Source organism: Petaurus breviceps, unplaced genomic scaffold (genome assembly GCF_028583685.1).
Source record: "Petaurus breviceps papuanus isolate PSGF00001 unplaced genomic scaffold, PetGlider_PUasm1.0 90681, whole genome shotgun sequence".
In the NCBI taxonomy this organism is placed as follows: Eukaryota; Metazoa; Chordata; class Mammalia; order Diprotodontia; family Petauridae; genus Petaurus; species Petaurus breviceps.
Genome location: NW_027187307.1, coordinates 2403412 through 2421270, shown reverse-complemented (window position 1 = coordinate 2421270; position 17859 = coordinate 2403412). Strand labels below are relative to the sequence as shown.

Below are 17859 nucleotides of genomic sequence, written 5' to 3'. Positions count from 1 at the left end.
GTAAGGCCTGTACCTTTCCTAGGACATAAAGCAGAATGGTGTCAGAGACTGTGGTTTAATATTCTTATTTTCTAATACATGTAAACCGATACTAGACCAGGAGGTGTATGATTACATTGACCCCAACCCAGAAGATGTACCAGTTCCTGAGCAAGGAGATGCACATATTGGATCATTCGTCTCTTTTCTGAAGGTAGAAAATTTTTTTTGCCCTACTGTGAATGAATTTTTCCTTTTATCACACAAAAATGGACTGAACATTTCAGTTTGGCGTGACAACAAATATAAAAATTACCTATTTTTCTTATTTAAGGGAAGAGAAAAATGTTCTGATAAATCTCAGAAAAATGAAGAATGGGGAGATGAGAAAAGGTAAGCATGTAATACTTATATAATCCAAAAAGGTTACATGTCAAACATTTGTTGGAGAGTCTACTTGAATATTTATTTGAAAAAATTTAGCTGTAATTATTTGCTCTATACTTCATTCATGTGTTCTATTTAGATTAAACTTGGATTTGTATTACTTCACACACTTGTGTGTCACAGTCATATTAGAAATCATTGAAAACACATGATAAGATCATAGATATCTAGAGAGACAGATGTGCCAGGCAGTGTGCCAAGTGATGGGCATACCAATAAAAGTAATCCATATGGCTCTGGCCTTCATGGAGTGGAGCTTATGTTCTAATGGATGAAGACTCCATAAGCCTGGAGCTGGAAGGAGCTTGAGATGTGCACACAGTGACATGGAGGTGATTGGGAAGGGCAGTGGAGGCCAGGCCTGGGTAGTCAACTAGCAGACAGTATGGGCAGCATGAGCATTTCTTTTGGCAGTGTAATAATGTACCTCATATCTAGGCAGAGGCAAGGCAGTGCTAGGCTTTGCGTCTGGAGGGACTGACACTTAGTGACTGTGACCTTGGGCAGATCACTTCCTTTCTCTGAGCTGCAATCCCTGACTCCAACAAGTATTTATTGGTGTTGAGGAAATTCTTTTGTAAGCCTTATGGTGGAGGAACACTAGAAGTTGTCTATACTTGCTGCCTCGAGTTCCCTTCCTTGTATTCTCTTTGCAGACCCCTGCCATCTGGCTCTTGACTACCCTCGTTTTGCTCTCTTTAGAGTTGCCAGTAATCTCTTAATGACCAATGTTCTTATTCCTCATCCTTTGGCTCTCTTCGCACTATTTAACATCATTGACAACTTCCTCCTGTATCCTTTCTCCTTTGTGGGTTTTTGTCACTGCTTTCTCCTGATTCTCTTCCTACCTGCTGGACTGCTCCTTCTCAGCCTCCTTTGCTAGATTTTTGTTTCTCTACTCACTGTATCCCCAGAGGTTCTTCTCTCTTTTCTCATATCTCATCAACTCCATTGGTTTCAATGTTCTCTATGCAGATTCTTCCCAGATCGATATATTCATCTCCAGTCTCCTGATTGCCAGTCCCACGTCACTAATTGCCTATTTGGATAGTGTCTATTTGAAAAGTGAAACTATTTGAAAGTGTCCTGAGGCAGCTCTTGGCAGAGTGACTTGGCTTAGAGACAGGAAGACATGAGTTCAAATCCTACCTTAGACATTAGCACGTGACCCTGGGCAAGTCAGTTAACCTTGTCCTGCCTCTGTTTCCTTTTCTGTAAAATGAAGATGGTAATAGCACTTACCTCCCAAGGTTATTGTGAGGATAAATTACTGAGATAATATTTGTAAAGCATTTTGCAAACCTTGGAGCACCGTATATTTATTATTTAATAATGCCATTAGTATTATTTATTTCAAATCTAGTGTGTCCAAAACAAAACTTATTATTTTTTCTTCTCAAACCCACTGCATTCTGAACTTCCCTATTTCTGTCATGGGCATCACTCATTCTGGTCTCCCAGGTTTGCAAGTGATGTTATCCTCAACTCCTCACATATTCCCATAACTTCCCACATATTCCATATCAAGGCTAGATCACCTTGTTTCTTTGTCCACAGCATCTCTGCTCTCCATTCAGAGCCATCGCCCCAGTTCATACCCTCATCACCTCTTGTGTGAACTGTACAGTGGCTTCCTAATTGGTGGCCTGGCTGCAAGTCTCTCCCTGTTCTAGCTGAGAAAATGATTTTCTGAAAGTGGTTGGATGATACCATCTCTGAATTCGGTCAGTGCCAGGCCTTCCTTTTTACCTTTGGGATCAAATTGCAACTCTACTGTCTGGAGTTTCAGATTCTACACAACAGGCTGCAAACCTCTCTTTCTTTGCATTCCTCGCCTCCATGACACTCCCATCTCCTGCCTGTACTTCTTGCAAGGAGTCTCTGTCCCCATGCCTAGAATGCTCTTCCTCTTCCTCTCTGCCTTTTAGAATCTTGGGCTTCCTTCAAGACTGCTCTAATGCACCTTCTGTAGGGGGCCTTTGCCTTTGTAAACTTTAGAGTACTGTATAATTGCTAGCTGTTATTATTAGTAATTCCTTATTTTAGCTTACATTTATGACTTGAATAATGAATAGCAGTTACTAATTATTAATGACATATTAATCATCCCCAATTACAGTGATTATTCATTATTAGTAATAACATATTAATTAGAATAATCACCTCAAATTATTTTAATGTTTATTCATAATTTTATTAATTATAAACAATTTATTTTATGTTAATACTATATTAGCACTAACATTTACTATGCCAGTATTTTTTATAAAATGTTTTATTATTTATGACAATTTAAATTCATTTTTTAAAGGGGAAAACAGCCGCTACTGCCTGTTTTTCCTTTCCTTTCTATTCCTCAGCACATGGCTTGGAGTCGTCATGTTCACTGTGTTAACTTCTTTGTTCTTCACAGCGGTCCTAGCACTGGGGTGGAGCAGCTGGTGGTGTCCTTATTTTGCAAATGGAGAAACTGAGACAAAGGCTGTTAAAATGAGACGTTAAAGATGATGTAGTCCAAACCCTTCCTTTTACAAATAAGGAAGCTGAGCCCCAGGAGTGGAAGTGATGGTGGTAGAATCAACATCTCCTGACTTAGTGCGGGATTCTTTTTGCTAAAACTACGCTGATTTTCAGTCATTTTAAGGGTTTTTTTATGCCATTTTAAATTAAATTGCATGTTTTCTCTATCAGCTGTCATTATCTATAAATTGAGACTGTTGGAGTAGAAGACCCTCTGTGTCCCCTTTCTGGCTTTAATTTATGATCCTATTAAACTTTGAATTTAAGATTAAAAAAAGACCAGTTCACCATGGCTTGCTCATCTTCCTACGTGGTTGTTGATTTTGGTTTTTCATTGTAGTGTGTTGCAGACAGGCGGCTGCTCTAAAGTTTTGAGTGTGAGAGAATTGCCTGGAACACCAGGGGTTTAAGCGGCTTGCCTAGAGTGATGCTGCCATCTGTGTCCTTGAATCCAGCTCTCCCTGACTCTGAGGTTGGCTGTATTCACTTTGCCACAGTGACTCTGCTTGGATTTCCTTGTGCACTTTCATGAGGGGGTCATGACCATTCGGTTTGGGCCTTGCTTTTAACTGATTTCCAATACTCAAAAAACTTGTGGGGAAAAGACCTTTGAAAATCAGTTATTTTTCTCTCTCCTCCCACATTCCACCTTTTCAGTTGAAGATATCACCATCCTTCCTGGCACGGAGTCTTGGATTCATACTTGACTTTTTATTCTCCTTGTCACTTCCCATATGCAGTCAGTTGCATAGCCTGCAGATTTTACCTTCTCAGTATCTTTTGCCACCACTTGAGTTCAGGCCCTAATCACCTCTTGCTTGGTCTCTTGCAGTAGTCTCGTTATTGCTCTTCCTGTCTCCAATCACTCCCATCTATAGTTGCCAAAAGTAATGATTCTAAAGCATAAGTCTAACCATGTGTAAACCTGGCTTAAGAATTTCCAGCAACTCCCTATTGCATCAACAATGAATACTTACTTTTCAGCTTGGTATTTAACTGTCAGTCCTCATCCTACTTTTCCAGGCTAATTTTTCATTGTCCCTCTTCCTGTACTCCATATTTCATCCAAATGGATCTGCTTACTGTTCTCTGCATTTGGCACTCCATTTCCTGCTTCCATGTTTTTGTGCAGACTGTTTCACCTGCCTGGAGTGTACCCTTTCCTCACCTCCAACTCATAGAATCCTCAGCTTCCTTCAGGGTTCGCTCAGATGCCACCTGCCGTAGGTCCTCTTTCCAGACCCTCTTAAGGTGTTAGTAGTCTTTGCCTTCTCAGAGCCTGTAAGCTCCTTCAGAGGAGGGCTAGTTTTTCACTTTGCCTGGTTTGGTGCCTTGCAAAGTCGTGTTGAATCGAATGTCTCAGCCTTAAAGTCCAGAGGGAGCTATTAGCGTCTTGCAAGGTAGGGAGAAGGCATTAGGTTTTCTCATGTCGCAGTTGCGTCCACTCTCAAGGATTAATGTGCTGCTAACTTCTTGAATCAGCTTTTCTGTGGTCATGATAGCTGGAGATGGAAGGGGTCATCCTTTTTTGCCTGAGTATTTGTCCTTTGTGAATAGTGTAACTGGCATTTTGATTTTATTCTCCCTTTCTTGGAAGTTTTCCTAATCTTATTTGAAATTTATTCTTGGCATTTCTTTTCGTTTTGAAGCCTTCTGTTTGTATTTTGGTCACCTCTTTTCTTGTCTAACAGAAATAAGTAATTGATGAATGAAGTTTTTCTTTGGTCATGTGGGAATTTTTATAGCTATTTCAGTTGCTTAATATGGAAACTCCAAGTGCTTCTTCCTCCAAATTGGAGTGAGGGACTACTGCCCCATTGCTGTGGCCATTCCTTTGTTACACATTTGTAGAAGCTACGACCCCATAGACTGGAAGTTGATGGCCAGTGCTGTCTTTAAGTAGGCAGCAAGTGACATTTCAGATTAAGGCTTGCTGTACTGGATTCTCTGTTAGAGCTCACCCAACTTAGCATGTTTGCAGCACAGATGTTAGAATGTAGGCGTTCTTATTCTGTGAAGAAGGAAAATGGCCTTTGCTTCTAAAAGTTGGTTGAACAGACAACCTGTTTTACCTCCATATGCATTTGGAAATAACAGCATTGGTCTCCCCTTTTAGGATTCAGAAAGAGCGGCTCCTTGCAGAGGAAGAGGATGCTGATCTGAAGGAAGTTACTGATTTAAGAAAAATAGCTGCTCAGCTATTGCAGCAGGAGCAGAAGAACAGGTATTCACTGCAGTAATCAGGTCACATGGTCATTAAAACAGTTATTCAAAGTGGGCAGTAAACAGTGAACTCTCTTTGGGCAATTTTCAAGGGACTAACTACTGTAAATGTAATGGGAAATATTTAGGCAAATGTATGCTTATGTGTGTGTGATTACAACTCAAAATGTGAACGTATCTTAGAGGGAAGTTTTATGGGCAGAAATTTAAAAAATAATCTTTAGTGTATTTCAGATTCCTTGGGTGACTTCTTTTCCCTAAGCGATAAATTATAAACATAAACACAAAATGTGCGTGTCTGTGTTTACATGTGTGTATATATATTTGTACATATATGTGATGTCCCCAAAGTCTTAGTGCGGTTTGAAGCTTTATTACAGAAGTGTAAATGCTGCAGACTTAGCCAAAAGATCATTTGAAAGTTTAAGTATTTAAGTGTCCTTTGCACTTATTTAGCTTTGTGGACCTTGAATAAGTTTTAAGAAGAAGGAACACGCTGTCATTTTGCCTTACATTTGGGACAGTGTCTTTCTGACATTTTGTCAGAACCCTGGGTCTGGAGAGCAAGTTCAAAGGTGGGAACTGAACTGGTGCAACATGTTGGCCAAGGTTAGGTTCTAATAAGCAGCGAACACTGAAAGAACTAACTGCAAATATTGGGTTTTGTAATTTTGTAGTGTTTATTCTCTTGCAGCTATTAAAGCTTAGACTTGCACGAGGGCTTAGAACACCTTTTGTGCCTGTGTGTGTTTGTGTGTGTGTGTGTGTGTGTGTGTGTGTTACACGCACTGGTATATGTATCCATATGCATATACACACGCACACACACACACACACAAACATCTTGTTTGCATGCACGTTTGAATACCAGAAGACATTGCAGAATTGTGTGTGTGCTTAAAATAAATATTTGAATAGTAGCAATATGCCTTTAAAAGATCCTAAAACGAAGGGAGAACTCTTTGGGTCACTTGTGAGTTAGATAGCTGACATAGCTGTTGGCTCAAACATTGTGCTAATGAGTTTAAGCTGATAGGTTCTCATTGGTCTCATGGCCACAGGCAGTCTTAGGTCACAAGAGGCCCCCCCAAGGCCTGAGAGTATGAATCGGTACAGATCCTTCCTAATGACTGGGGAAAAGGAGCAAATTCCCTTTCCTTTCTGAGGGCATTCTAATTGTAGCATCTCTTTATTCAAAGAAATTATATGCTGCAGGTGACAACATAGTGATGAAGAGCAGTGATAGGAAATCACTGACATCTTAAGGTTTTTAATGGTGCAGCTGTGGAACAAACATGATTATTAGGCTCTTGTATCCTAATAGGAGTGCAGCACAGTAACCTCAAAACAACAAGGTTTTTTGTTGTTGTTTATATTAACACATGAGAGGCCAGGTTGCATGGTGGACAGAGATCTAGCATCAAAGCCAGAAAGGCCTGGCTTCAGGTTTGACCTTTGACAAATATCAGCTGTGTGACCCTGGGCCAATCACTTAACCTTTCAAGGTTAACTTCTCAAGTCGCTTAACCTCTCCCTTAGGAAACTCTTTAACATTGTAAGTTTCAGAGGTACTAGCATGCATTGGTAGGGGAATTTCCTCACCTGAGAGTTCCTTACATCAATGAAATCACAAGTCCAGTCCCCAGAATATGTTACCATATTTTTGGAATGGTGTGACTGAAGTGTTCCGGTGTTTGTGCTATTGTGACAATGCCCAACCATAAACCATGGCAAATGGGAGCTATGCATACATTTCAGGGGTCATTGTGAGCCTTTATTTACAGATAGGCTGTTTTTTAAACAAAAATGTGAATAGTCAGTGGATGGCATACCAATATGCAATATAATTTTGAGTTTTCTTTTATGAAAAGGCCTGGGCTACAATATTAAGCTACTTATTAGAATCCCAAACTTAGAATAGTGATGTGGTAACTGACTTGTGCTCTTTCTCCATGTTTGATGTGCCTTCCTTCCCAGTAGTTTACGTCCTCTGTGTCTTTCATGTCTCCATTTCCTGGGATGCCTTTATTTCTCCATCTTGAATCCTGGGATTTCTCTCCACTGGGCTTTCTCTGCACTGGGCACTTGTTAGCTTTTTTCTTAATTGCACAGATTAAGATGGAGGTGAGCCCAAGTCTTGCCTAATATGATGCTACTCTACTTGCTGGGCTTGGTTTGGTTCCTGTTTTCCCTCCCAGCACGTGGCAAGAGAGTTTTACTTGCTTTTTTTTAAAGCACCAAGGAGACCGGGGGGCAAGGGTGAAGTCCACGTGTCAGAGTGCATTTGAGGGGGAATCTCCCAAGCAGCTTGAGAAGCTCAGTGTGTCGAAAGATGCTTTGCAATAAATGTCCATAGTGAGTCTTCTTCAAGCACTGTATCTGTGAGTTGGTCATTCATCTCTTTTTCCCCACATGACCTGACTTTTATAAAAAAAAGTGTTACAGGTCTAGGTGTTACAGGGATTACATGGCAATTTTATAGTTTTTTCCCCTGGAAATTAATACAAAACCAGCACCTAGCATGGTGCCTAATACTTGGCAGACCATCAGTATATGCCCAGTTAATTGGAAAATAAGTCAAAGTTTATAGACCTCCATATTGAAAAGTAGACTTTATTTGACAAGCAGCTATTTACAAGAAATGACTTGGTCTGTTTGCAAGATGACTGGAAAAGTGTCTTTGATACTTCTGTTAAACTTTCTTATCAGGTATAAAAACACTCAGTTGGAAGATCTTTTCCAATCTCTTTTACTAAATGTTGATAGCTAATTATGCACTTTTCTAATAAGATTAAAAATATTTGAAAGCATTGACAGGCAAAAAACCCAGCAACAGTGAGATATAAGTGAATGAAGAGCCTGGCTCATTTTTCACCATTTATTATGTAGTTAGAAGGTTAAATAGGCTTTAAGAGAGGCAGCGTGGCCGAGTGGAAAGAGGCCTTTTGGTTAGGAAGACTTATTTTGAAGTCCTGCCTCTGACTCACACTGGCTGTGTGACCCTGGTAAGTCACTGACCTGATGTTTCTGGCAGCTCTGGATGGATAGAAGTTGCAGAGCTGTCACTGATCCCCACGGTTGAGGAAGTTTTTTTTATACCTATAAAATTACAGACCCCCACGTGCCCTCCACCTCCCAAAAAGAAGTTAAATTGTCCAAACACTTTTGTTGGCGGCCAACACTGAGATGGAGTTCAGGGGATCCGATTTGGAGGCCAGTGCTTTGTTCACTAGATCTTTTCTTTTCTCTGTTTACGTTTGTGGTGGGTCCTCACGTTCTTGGCTTCTTTCTGTCAGTTCTGTGTGATTGCAGAAGCTTAGATGGAGCATGGCTATTAGGAGCAGATTGTTCTGCAGAGGCATCGATGAAGTCTCTGCCTTCTCCGTGTTCACTCTCTAGACTTTCTGTTTTACCTCGCAGTTTTACCCTGCATGGGTCCAGAGTTATTTTACAGCAGAAATAATCTTAATGACTTTCCAAGCTGCAAACAAACTATAAAAGTTGTTATGGATCTCGTTGTATTTGCTCCAGAGCTTGGGAATAAACAGGTTATAAGCAGGTTGACTACCATAGTGCATCAGCTCTCTTTACTTTTAAGGTAGGTTACCTTCAATGTCTATTTAACTGTTTGCTTCCCGCCTGCTGAGTTTATAGTGCGAATCAACGTACTGTCAGTTACTAGTGAAGGGAACATGGCTGTGGCTAAGGCCAAAGAGCACAGAATGCCCAAGACGTTGCCATTAGTCGAGGAAGATATCATAAATGAGTTTTTCCAGAAACGGTTTTGTTCAGTGTGTTTTAAAATTGGGCGCTAGATGGCGCAGTGGATAGAGTGCTGGGCCTAGAGTCAGGAAGACTCATTTTCATGAATTCAAATTCAGCCTCAGACACTTTCTACCTGTGTGGCCCTGGCAAAGCCCTGTTTGCCTCAGTTTCCTTTTCTGTAAAATAAGCTGGAGAAAGAAAGAGCAAACCACTTCACTATCTTTGTCAAGAAAACCCCAAATGGGGGCAGCTAGCTGGCACAGTGAATAGAGCACCGGCCCTGGAGTCAGGAGGACCTGAGTTCAAATTCGGCCTCAGAGACTTAACACTTACTAGCCGTGTGACTTTGGGCAAGGCACTTAGCTCCAATTGCCCCTCCAAAAAAAAAACCCTACATGGGGTCACGAAGAGTCGACTGAACAATAACAACAAAATATTTTAAAATTATTTTTCTTTTATTCTCTGAGCATATACTAGTTAGTTGGTTCCCAAAGGCATCCAGAAGGGTCTTAGCATGAAGATGCTGACAGAAAATCAATATTTTTGTTTAGATAAACCATTAAGTAGGCATTTTGTAATTCAATATTAAGTTAGCAGGGAAAGACTTTAAGAAATCAAAATCTGAAGACTTCACCCCCTTCCAGCCAGCCCATCACAAACCCAAGAGGCATAAAATAGTTTCTAAATTTTCTTCATGGAGTAAATCTATGTTCTGTTGGCTACTTAGGCAGAATTTCCTTCTAAAATTACACTTAATTTTATCCCCTATATCTAATCACTTAAAAAATTCTATACATATTCTAAATTCTTATTACATCTGCATTTGTTCATATTGAAGTCCATTTGAAACATTGTCCTTGCATGTATTTGAAACAGTGATTTAAAGAACATTAAATTTATCCTTAAGAATAATTTGGGTGATTAAGTTCAGCCTTTATAAAAACTCATTCAGTTTGCAGACATTTTAACCAATATATTGAAAGTTCTCCAGCCTTCCTCACACTTATCATTATCAGAAAAGTGATATGCTACCTGAGGGCCATCAGCAAAAGCTGAAATGAGAGTGGCTACTGCTGCCTGTCTTTTTGTGTGTGTTTTTTAAAGCATGCCACCTGTCACCTCAGTTCATTTGGTGTTCCTAAAGGAATGATTCTCATGCATTTGGGTCTTTTCATCATTTCACTTGGTCAGTCTTGTTCCAGGACATTTTCAATCATGCCAGTTTACTCGATAGCATGATATTTCTTTTATATGTCCCTTGCTTTTTACCATCTCTTTATTTGCTTTTAGACAACATGGAAGTTTTGACTTATTTTGGAAAGGAGATGGTACTAAGTATTATATAAAATAATTCAAGAATAAAAGACCTGTAACTGAAATGAAGAATCACAGAGGTCAATCACTGTGATTGAACTTTACTCAATATTTGAATTGCCGAAGCATTGTTGTTTTTGATTTTGAGTTATATTGGTTATATGCTTAGCTATTTTATGTGGCTTTGGGAAGCTCTTGGGAAAATTCCAATTTGAGGGTCCTCAAATTAACTTCTGACTTGCTATAAACTAATCACTCAGTTCTTTCTGCTCTTGAAATCTCTCCACTCTTTTCTTGCTGTACTAATGACTTCCCTGTCCTCTCCCATCAACATCTCCTTACTTCTTCCATCTTTGGGTTTGTTTGATGTGCGGGAAATGTGAATACAGACGGAGACCTTTAAGTTATAGAACATCATTCAGTGAGAAACTCTTCCAGAGGACCAGAGCAGCAGGACGTGCATCAAGGTATCTCAAGTTTGTGTAGTATTTAAGGGCCATTTTCATTCAATTGATTGTGGTTTGGCTTGGAGCACTGCTGTTAATTATGTCCGGGTTAGTGACATCTTTTAGTGAGCAGCAGCATAAGCTTGTAGTGATTTATCTGTATGTAGTGCCACGAGTTTTGAGAGATGACATTATTAGGGAACTTAGAATGTTGAACAGAGTGAGTTATGTTTTCCTGAGAAATTTGGAGAGTTCACTATTTTTATACTTCTTTATTTATATCACCAGATGTCATGTAGCCAGATTGCATATAACACCATGAACACTCAGCTCTAAATTCTACATTGCTAGAAGAGAATAGAGGCATGGCTAAGACCTAATCTATGACACCCACATTATGTATGTTTTTGTTTATCTCTGGAATATGCCTATGCAGTCACAAGTTTATCTTCTCTACCCAGCCATAACTACTTCCTAGCTATTTTTGGGTCCCAGCTGGACCTTGATTCTCCTAGTAATTGTACAAAATTACCCATTCACACTTAGCTGTGTTTTCACTCCCTGATCCTTATGTTCCAAAATTGCAAAAGGGGCATAAGAAGAAGACAAAACCATTTTTTTCATTCAGGGGAGAAGGGAGGCAGCCATTTTTCCATTTCTCACGATGGAAGAAAGAGCTCCGAACTAGGAGTTAGGAGACATTGTGTTGTTTAGGCTGGGGCTGGTTCTACCTCTAACTAGCTATGTGACCTTGGGCAAGTCACTTCTTCATTCTGGGCCTCAATTTACCTATCTGTAAAACAAGGAGGCTAAATGATCATTGATAGCACTGCAATTCCATCATTCTAAATTGATTGAGAGGGCTTTCCTCTGTGGGTTTATGTCAAAGGAATGTCCAGTATATGGACTAATTTTTGGGCTGCTTATCACTTATAGTTTGTTATATAAATGGACTACTCTTGTATAGAAATTCTCATTAAGGAATTTCAGAGGTCCTTAAAATTAATGTTTAAATACATGAAGTTTATTTATAGTTGTTTTGACATCTATGAAATCATTTAGATGTCAACCAATAAAAACTCGGGCATGTTTGTAAGGGGGTTGCACTTTAAAATGATCTAGCTTGTAAATGACTTCCCTGACATCCCTCCCCCAACTGGCAGTCACATTTAGTAGTTTTGCAACCCATAAGGATCACCCTCATGCCCTCTCCCTTTTTTAGGTCATTAACACCTAAAGACTCTGTCTAAAAACTGTACATAATTCTGTTATTGCCTTTTGAATTTTACTCTTCTGAACTCTTGGAGATTTAACCATTAAATTTCTGCATCACTCAAAATCCTTTCCTGCTTAATAATCATATTGGTGGGGTGGCCAGGTAGCACAGCGAGTAAGAGCACCGGCCCCAGAGTCAGGATGACCTGGGGATCGAATCCAGGCTCAGACACTTAGTACCCACCCAGAAACACCTGGCCATGTAACCTTGAGCAAGTTGCTTAACCCCAATTGTTTAGGGGTGGCCGGGTGGCGCAGTGAGTAAGAGCACCGGCCCCAGAGTCGGGATGACCTGGGGATCGAATCCAGGCTCAGACACTTAGCACCCACCCAGAAATAACTGGCTGTGTAACCTTGAGCAAGTTACTTAACCCCAATTGCTTTAAAAAAATAATCATATTGGTACAGGAACAAGGAATTGTAATTTAAGGTAAAATTGCATAAGAGCCAAGGATGCAACAAATAAGCTCCATTTAGAAACTGCTAGGAAGCCAGAAAATATTGTCAAAGAGACGGTCAAGATGCCGGGATCATCATTTTCTTCTTTGGACTCTTGCCTATCATTTTATTATCTTTAAAATTTGCATTGACAATTAAGCTGCCATAAATGGTAGGGCTTATGAGTTCACTGCCAGCATTTTTGACTGTGTATTGTCTCTTTCTGCTGTCAAATGCATATACTATAATTTCCTTTATATTACAATACGTTCTAAATCAATCTTGCTGGCACCTAAAACATGATTTCCTCTCTTTCTTCTGTCTTGGAAAATTGGCTTTCTCAGCCGGAATTGGTAGGTAGGTATATGTGGGCATCATGGCCAGGAGATACCCCAGACTTGTTACAGGAAGAAGTGCATGAAAGGTTCAGTGAACTCCATTCCTGCTAAGCTTGCTGCTCTAAGTAGGAGCTGCTGTTCTAAATGGTATTTACAAACTTGTTTCCCAACAATTCTCTTTCTGGATTAGTTGTCTGTTAAAGATGTTATTGATGAACTTGTACTCTATTATAAATAAACATTGATTTCTTGATTTGTTTCTAGGCTTCTTAATCATTCATCTTCAGTAAACCCAAGAAACAGACCTAAGCAAACTGTGGAATTTGAAAAAAGGTATACAACCATATCAGTGTTTATTTGTTTATGGTCAGTCTGGTTTTTTTCTGTTTGCCTGTTGCTCCAGGGCAAGCCTAAATGCAGGAAAGCTTGTTTGAAGGGTGCTTGCTGGGAGATGGGCTTTTTGGTCACAGCAGCTCTCCAAGGCCCAGGTAGAGGAAGCCACCCCAGGAATGGCCCAGGTAGAGGGATCCACCCCAGGACTGGCTCTGATCCGGGGTGGCTTTAAGGTGACTTGGTTCCCCACAGAGAAGTTTGCTCCAAAGTGGTTCACAGACTGGTCCAGCAGATTGAAAAGAAAAAGCATGGGTGGTGTGAACTTGACAAAAATGCTTTGTGATTGAGCCAAACAAAGATAAGGAGACTGAATTTGTTTTTCTGCTGGGTTCATATGTGTTGTTTGACTAGATAAATGGCAACTTCAGCTGCACAGTGTCAACTTTTCCTCCTCATGAGCTGTGCTCATTCTTTATGCTTCAGCTGCATCTAGAGCTAGATAGTAAGATTTCAGTGTCACTTGGAGATTCACAAAGAATTTTACATATTTTGTCTTGTATGTTCCTCTCAAAAACCCTGTGAGGTTGGTATTATTATTTTTGTTTTACAGATGAGGAAATTGAGACCAAGAGAGACTAAATGACTTTCCCAGGGTCACACAGCTTCCCAACTTTGAGTCTAAGGCTCAGTGTACTCTAGGGCCATTTAGCTTCCTGTCCTCTTCAGTTAGTTTTGCTCAATCTGTTTGTCTGTGCACGTGGTCTCAGTGGGTGTGGGTACCAGGCAGATGAAAACTAGAAGACCATGCTCATTTCTTTTTTTTTTTAGTCTTTTATTATTTTTTTATTTTTTAGGAGTTACAAATTTTCTCCCCATTTTTTCCCTACCCACCACCCTAAAACAGCAATCCCACTGAATATCCCCTCCCCCAATCTGCTCTCTCCCATATCTTCCCCCATCCCCCTCCAACTTTCCAGTAGGGCATGGTGGATCTCTGTGCCCCAGTGCTTCTATATCTTATTTCCCAGTTACATGTAAAATAATAATAATAATAATAATAATAATAGTAATAATAATGATATATATTTTAAACATTTGATTTTAAAACTTTGAATTCCAGCTTCTTTCCCTACCTCCCTTGTCACCTACCCTTACTGGGAAGATAAGAAATTCAATATAGGTTGTACATGTGTAGCTATGCAAAACATTAAAACATTGTGAAAGACTAACTATATTTCCCTCCAACCTATCCCACCCCCACTTGTTCTATTCTCTACTTTGATCCTGTCCCTTTTCAAAAGTGGGTACTCCCAACTTCTCTCCCCCCTAAGCCTGCCCTCCCTTCCATCATTCCCCCTCTCATCCCCTTCCCCCTTGCTCTCCTGTAGGGTGAGATACCCTATTTACTGTGTATGTCATTCCCTCACTAAGCCAAATTCAATGGGAATAAGGTTGATTCATTCCCTTTTGCCTTCCTATTCTTCCCCTCCATTGTAACCATTTCCCCTTGCCTCTTCTATATGAGATAGTTTACCCCATTCTGTCTCTCCCCATCTCCTCTCATTATATTCCTCTCTTACCTCTTAATTTCACCTTTTAAGTATCATCCCTTCCTGTTAAATTGGTCCTATGCCCTCTGTCTATGTATACCTGTACACACACACACACACACACACATATACACACACATTTCTATTTCCTTCAACTATTCTCATACTCAGAAAAGTTTCATAAGTTAGAATTATCGTTTTTCCATGTAGGAATGTTAAAAGTTCAACTTTGATAAGTTCCTTATGATTTCTTTTCCCTGTTTACCTTCTCATGCTTCTCTTGCTTCTTGTATCTGAATGTCAAATATTTTATTCAACTCTGGTTTTTTCATCAAGAATGCTTGAAAGTCCTCTATTCCATTGAATGACCATATTTTCCCTTGAAACATGATACTTAGTTTTGCTGGGTAGGTGATTCTTGGTTTTAATCCCAGCTCCTTTGACCTCTGGAATATCCTATTCAAAGCCCTTCGATCCCTAAGTGTAAAAGCTGCCAGATCCTGGGTTATCCTGATTGTGTTTCCACAATATTCAAATTGTTTCTTCCTGGCTGTTAGTAATATTTTCTCCTTGATGTGGGAATTCTGGAACTTGACTATAATATTCCTAGGAGTTTTATTTTTGGGATCTTTTTCAGGAGGTGATGGGTGTATTCTTTCAACCTCTATTTTTTCCTTCTGGTTCTAAAACATCAGGGCAATTTTCCTTGAGAATTTCTTGAAGGATGATTTCTAGGTTCTTTTTTTGATCATGGCTTTCAGGTAGTCCAATAATTTTTAAATGACCTCTCCTGGATGTATTTTCCAGGCCAGTGGTTTTTCCCAGTGAGACATTTCACATTGCCTTCTATTCTTTCATTTGTTTGTATCTGTTTAACAGCATTTTGATTTCTCATAAAGTCACTAGCTTCCATTTACTCCAATCTAATTCTGAAGGAATGATTCTATTCAGTGAGCTTTTGAGATTCTTTTTCCATCTGGCAAATTTGTCTTTTTAAGGCATTCTTCTCCTTACTGCCTTTTTGAGCCTCTTTTGCCATTGGAGTTAGTCTGTTTTTTTAAGGTGTGATTTTCTTCAGTCAGGTTGTTGACTCTCATTTCATAATTTTCTTGCATGGTTCTCATTTCTCTTCCCAATTTTCCTTCTACTTCTCTTATTTGGTTTTCAAAATCCTTTTTAAGCTCCTCTATGGCCTGTAACCAGCTCATATTTTTCTTGGAAGCTTTTGGTGCAGGAGTTCTGACTTCACTGTCTTCCTCCTGTTCCATGCTTTGATCCTTTTTGTCCCCAAAATAGGAGTCTAATGTTGGATTGCTCTGCTTGCTTTGCTTCCTTTGCTTGCTCATTTTGCCACTCAATTATTTGACTTTTGTGCTTTTAGCCACAGTAAAACTCTGCTATGAGAGGGGGAGCTTTGTCCCAAATCATTGGGGTTTTCTTAGCTGCTGGAGCTATTAGTTGGGTGCCCTCTCAGAAGCCTCCACTGGCTCTGGCAAACTGGTTACCCACTCCAGGATCTTCAACCCAGACAGTGATCCAGATCCAAGCAGGTTAGAGCAAGAGTGATTACCCCTCAGACTGGTTGCTTGGTCCCCCTACACTCTGCAGACCAGGAGCTGAAGCTGCCACGTGGCAGTTGCTGCACAGCCAACATGCCTCAGAAGCTTCTTGCCCCAGGGGCAAGGGCTGACCACACTTCTGAACTCCCAGGTCCCAAAGTCTACACTGCCCTGACCTTTCACTTTGTCCTTCGCATCTATGGGGTTGATAATTCTGGAAACGGCCACAGCTGCTGCTGATCTGGAGTCCTTCCAGGTGGTGACTGGTCAGGCTGCCCCGGGGCTAAAACCTCTGGCTCCAGCGGGACTGGGCTCAGCTCCCAGAGTGCTGTGGTGGCCACTTCCTGCTGGCCTGCCAGGCTGTCCTCAGCAGGAGGTTAGCTTCTCTGTGTGTTCTGTAGCTCCAAAGTTTGTTTAGAATCATTTTTTACAAGAATTGGAGGAGGTGAGAAGCAGAAGCTACATGGAAGTCCTGTTTCTACTCCGACATCTTGACTCTGTCCCCCACCAGACTCATTTCTTGAGGATCTGGGCAGCCATTGGAACTTTGGCCATAGGATTGAACACCAGGATGTGTAACTTACTGTCCTGAGCGGTAGGAACAAGGAGAGTCATAATTGCTTAGAGGAGAGAGATGAGAAGCACTTTAGGGCTCAAAATCTGCCTCCCACTGAGAATTCACTTAGGAAGGGCTGATGTCCTCCCACTGCTTTTGGTAAAGATCACAGAGAAGCAAGCCAAGAGGTGTTACATCTCCAAGAGTTGTTTTAGACTGACAGAAAAGGCATTTAAATTTGCTTGTTTTCACTCGTTCACGTGGTCATTTTGAATTATGTATGTCTTCATAATCAGAGAAATGTATACTGGATGCAAAAATTTTAGTCACTTGACCTCTGCATTACCAGTTCTCTTCTCTGTAAAAGAAAGGGCTGGGATTCCCTAGGCTCATTGATCCGGTGCTGGAAGGTGCTTCAGCAGCAATGTGGTCCAGCCTTTGGGTCTTCCAGATTACAATCTTCTGTTTCCAGAGCCAGTGCTGTTTTCACAATATATGCTGAATTTGGTCACTTTGAAGTTCACTCCCAGCTCTAAAATCCCATGATATTAATAAAGGAAGGAAAGAAATTTTTACTGCATGTTGGTGAAATGAAGTAAATAATACAAGGCTTGAGTTTTTTGAGAATTTTTAAAATGATGTTTGTCAGTGAGGATAAATGGATCTTTTAAATGATTTGTTCTTTGATAGTTTGGACCCCTTTGTCAGTCTGATGAAGCCTTTGGACTCCTTTTCAGAATGATATTTTTATGTGCATTAAATAAAATACATAGAAATCAATTATGCTGAAGTGCAGTTGTTAAAGTTTTTTAAAGTTCCTGGACCCTAGAGTAAGAGCTGCTATTGCTGATGAGGAGGGATGAGCATTTATGTAGTTATTATAATTTTTTAAGTAGTAAAATTAATTTTACTAGTCCTAGAATTTTCCAAATGCACATAATGTAATTTTTACCAAGCTCACTGGCGCCACCATTTGTTTTTAACGTGGTTTGCTTGACTGTGAAAGCCTGGCCTTTCTGACTCTTTGCTTTGGGTTTGATACTCCAGAGTTTAGCAAATCAGGTCCAAGAGCCCGTTTACTACGGACCAGTGTGTAGGGAGACTTTTACCCCATAC

The 17859-nt window shown here is 40.2% G+C and overlaps 1 protein-coding gene across 1 annotated transcript in view; it reads left to right on the top strand.

The window, feature by feature from the left end:
• Positions 1–17859, top strand: part of LRCH2 (leucine rich repeats and calponin homology domain containing 2) — a 90038-nt gene that overhangs the window by 49626 nt on the left and 22553 nt on the right. Inside the window, exons 9-13 of the mRNA XM_069065210.1 lie at positions 96–193; positions 314–372; positions 5063–5170; positions 10638–10715; positions 13010–13078. Of these exons, the coding sequence (XP_068921311.1) occupies positions 96–193; positions 314–372; positions 5063–5170; positions 10638–10715; positions 13010–13078 (412 nt within the window). The remainder of the gene's footprint in view (positions 1–95; positions 194–313; positions 373–5062; positions 5171–10637; positions 10716–13009; positions 13079–17859) is intronic.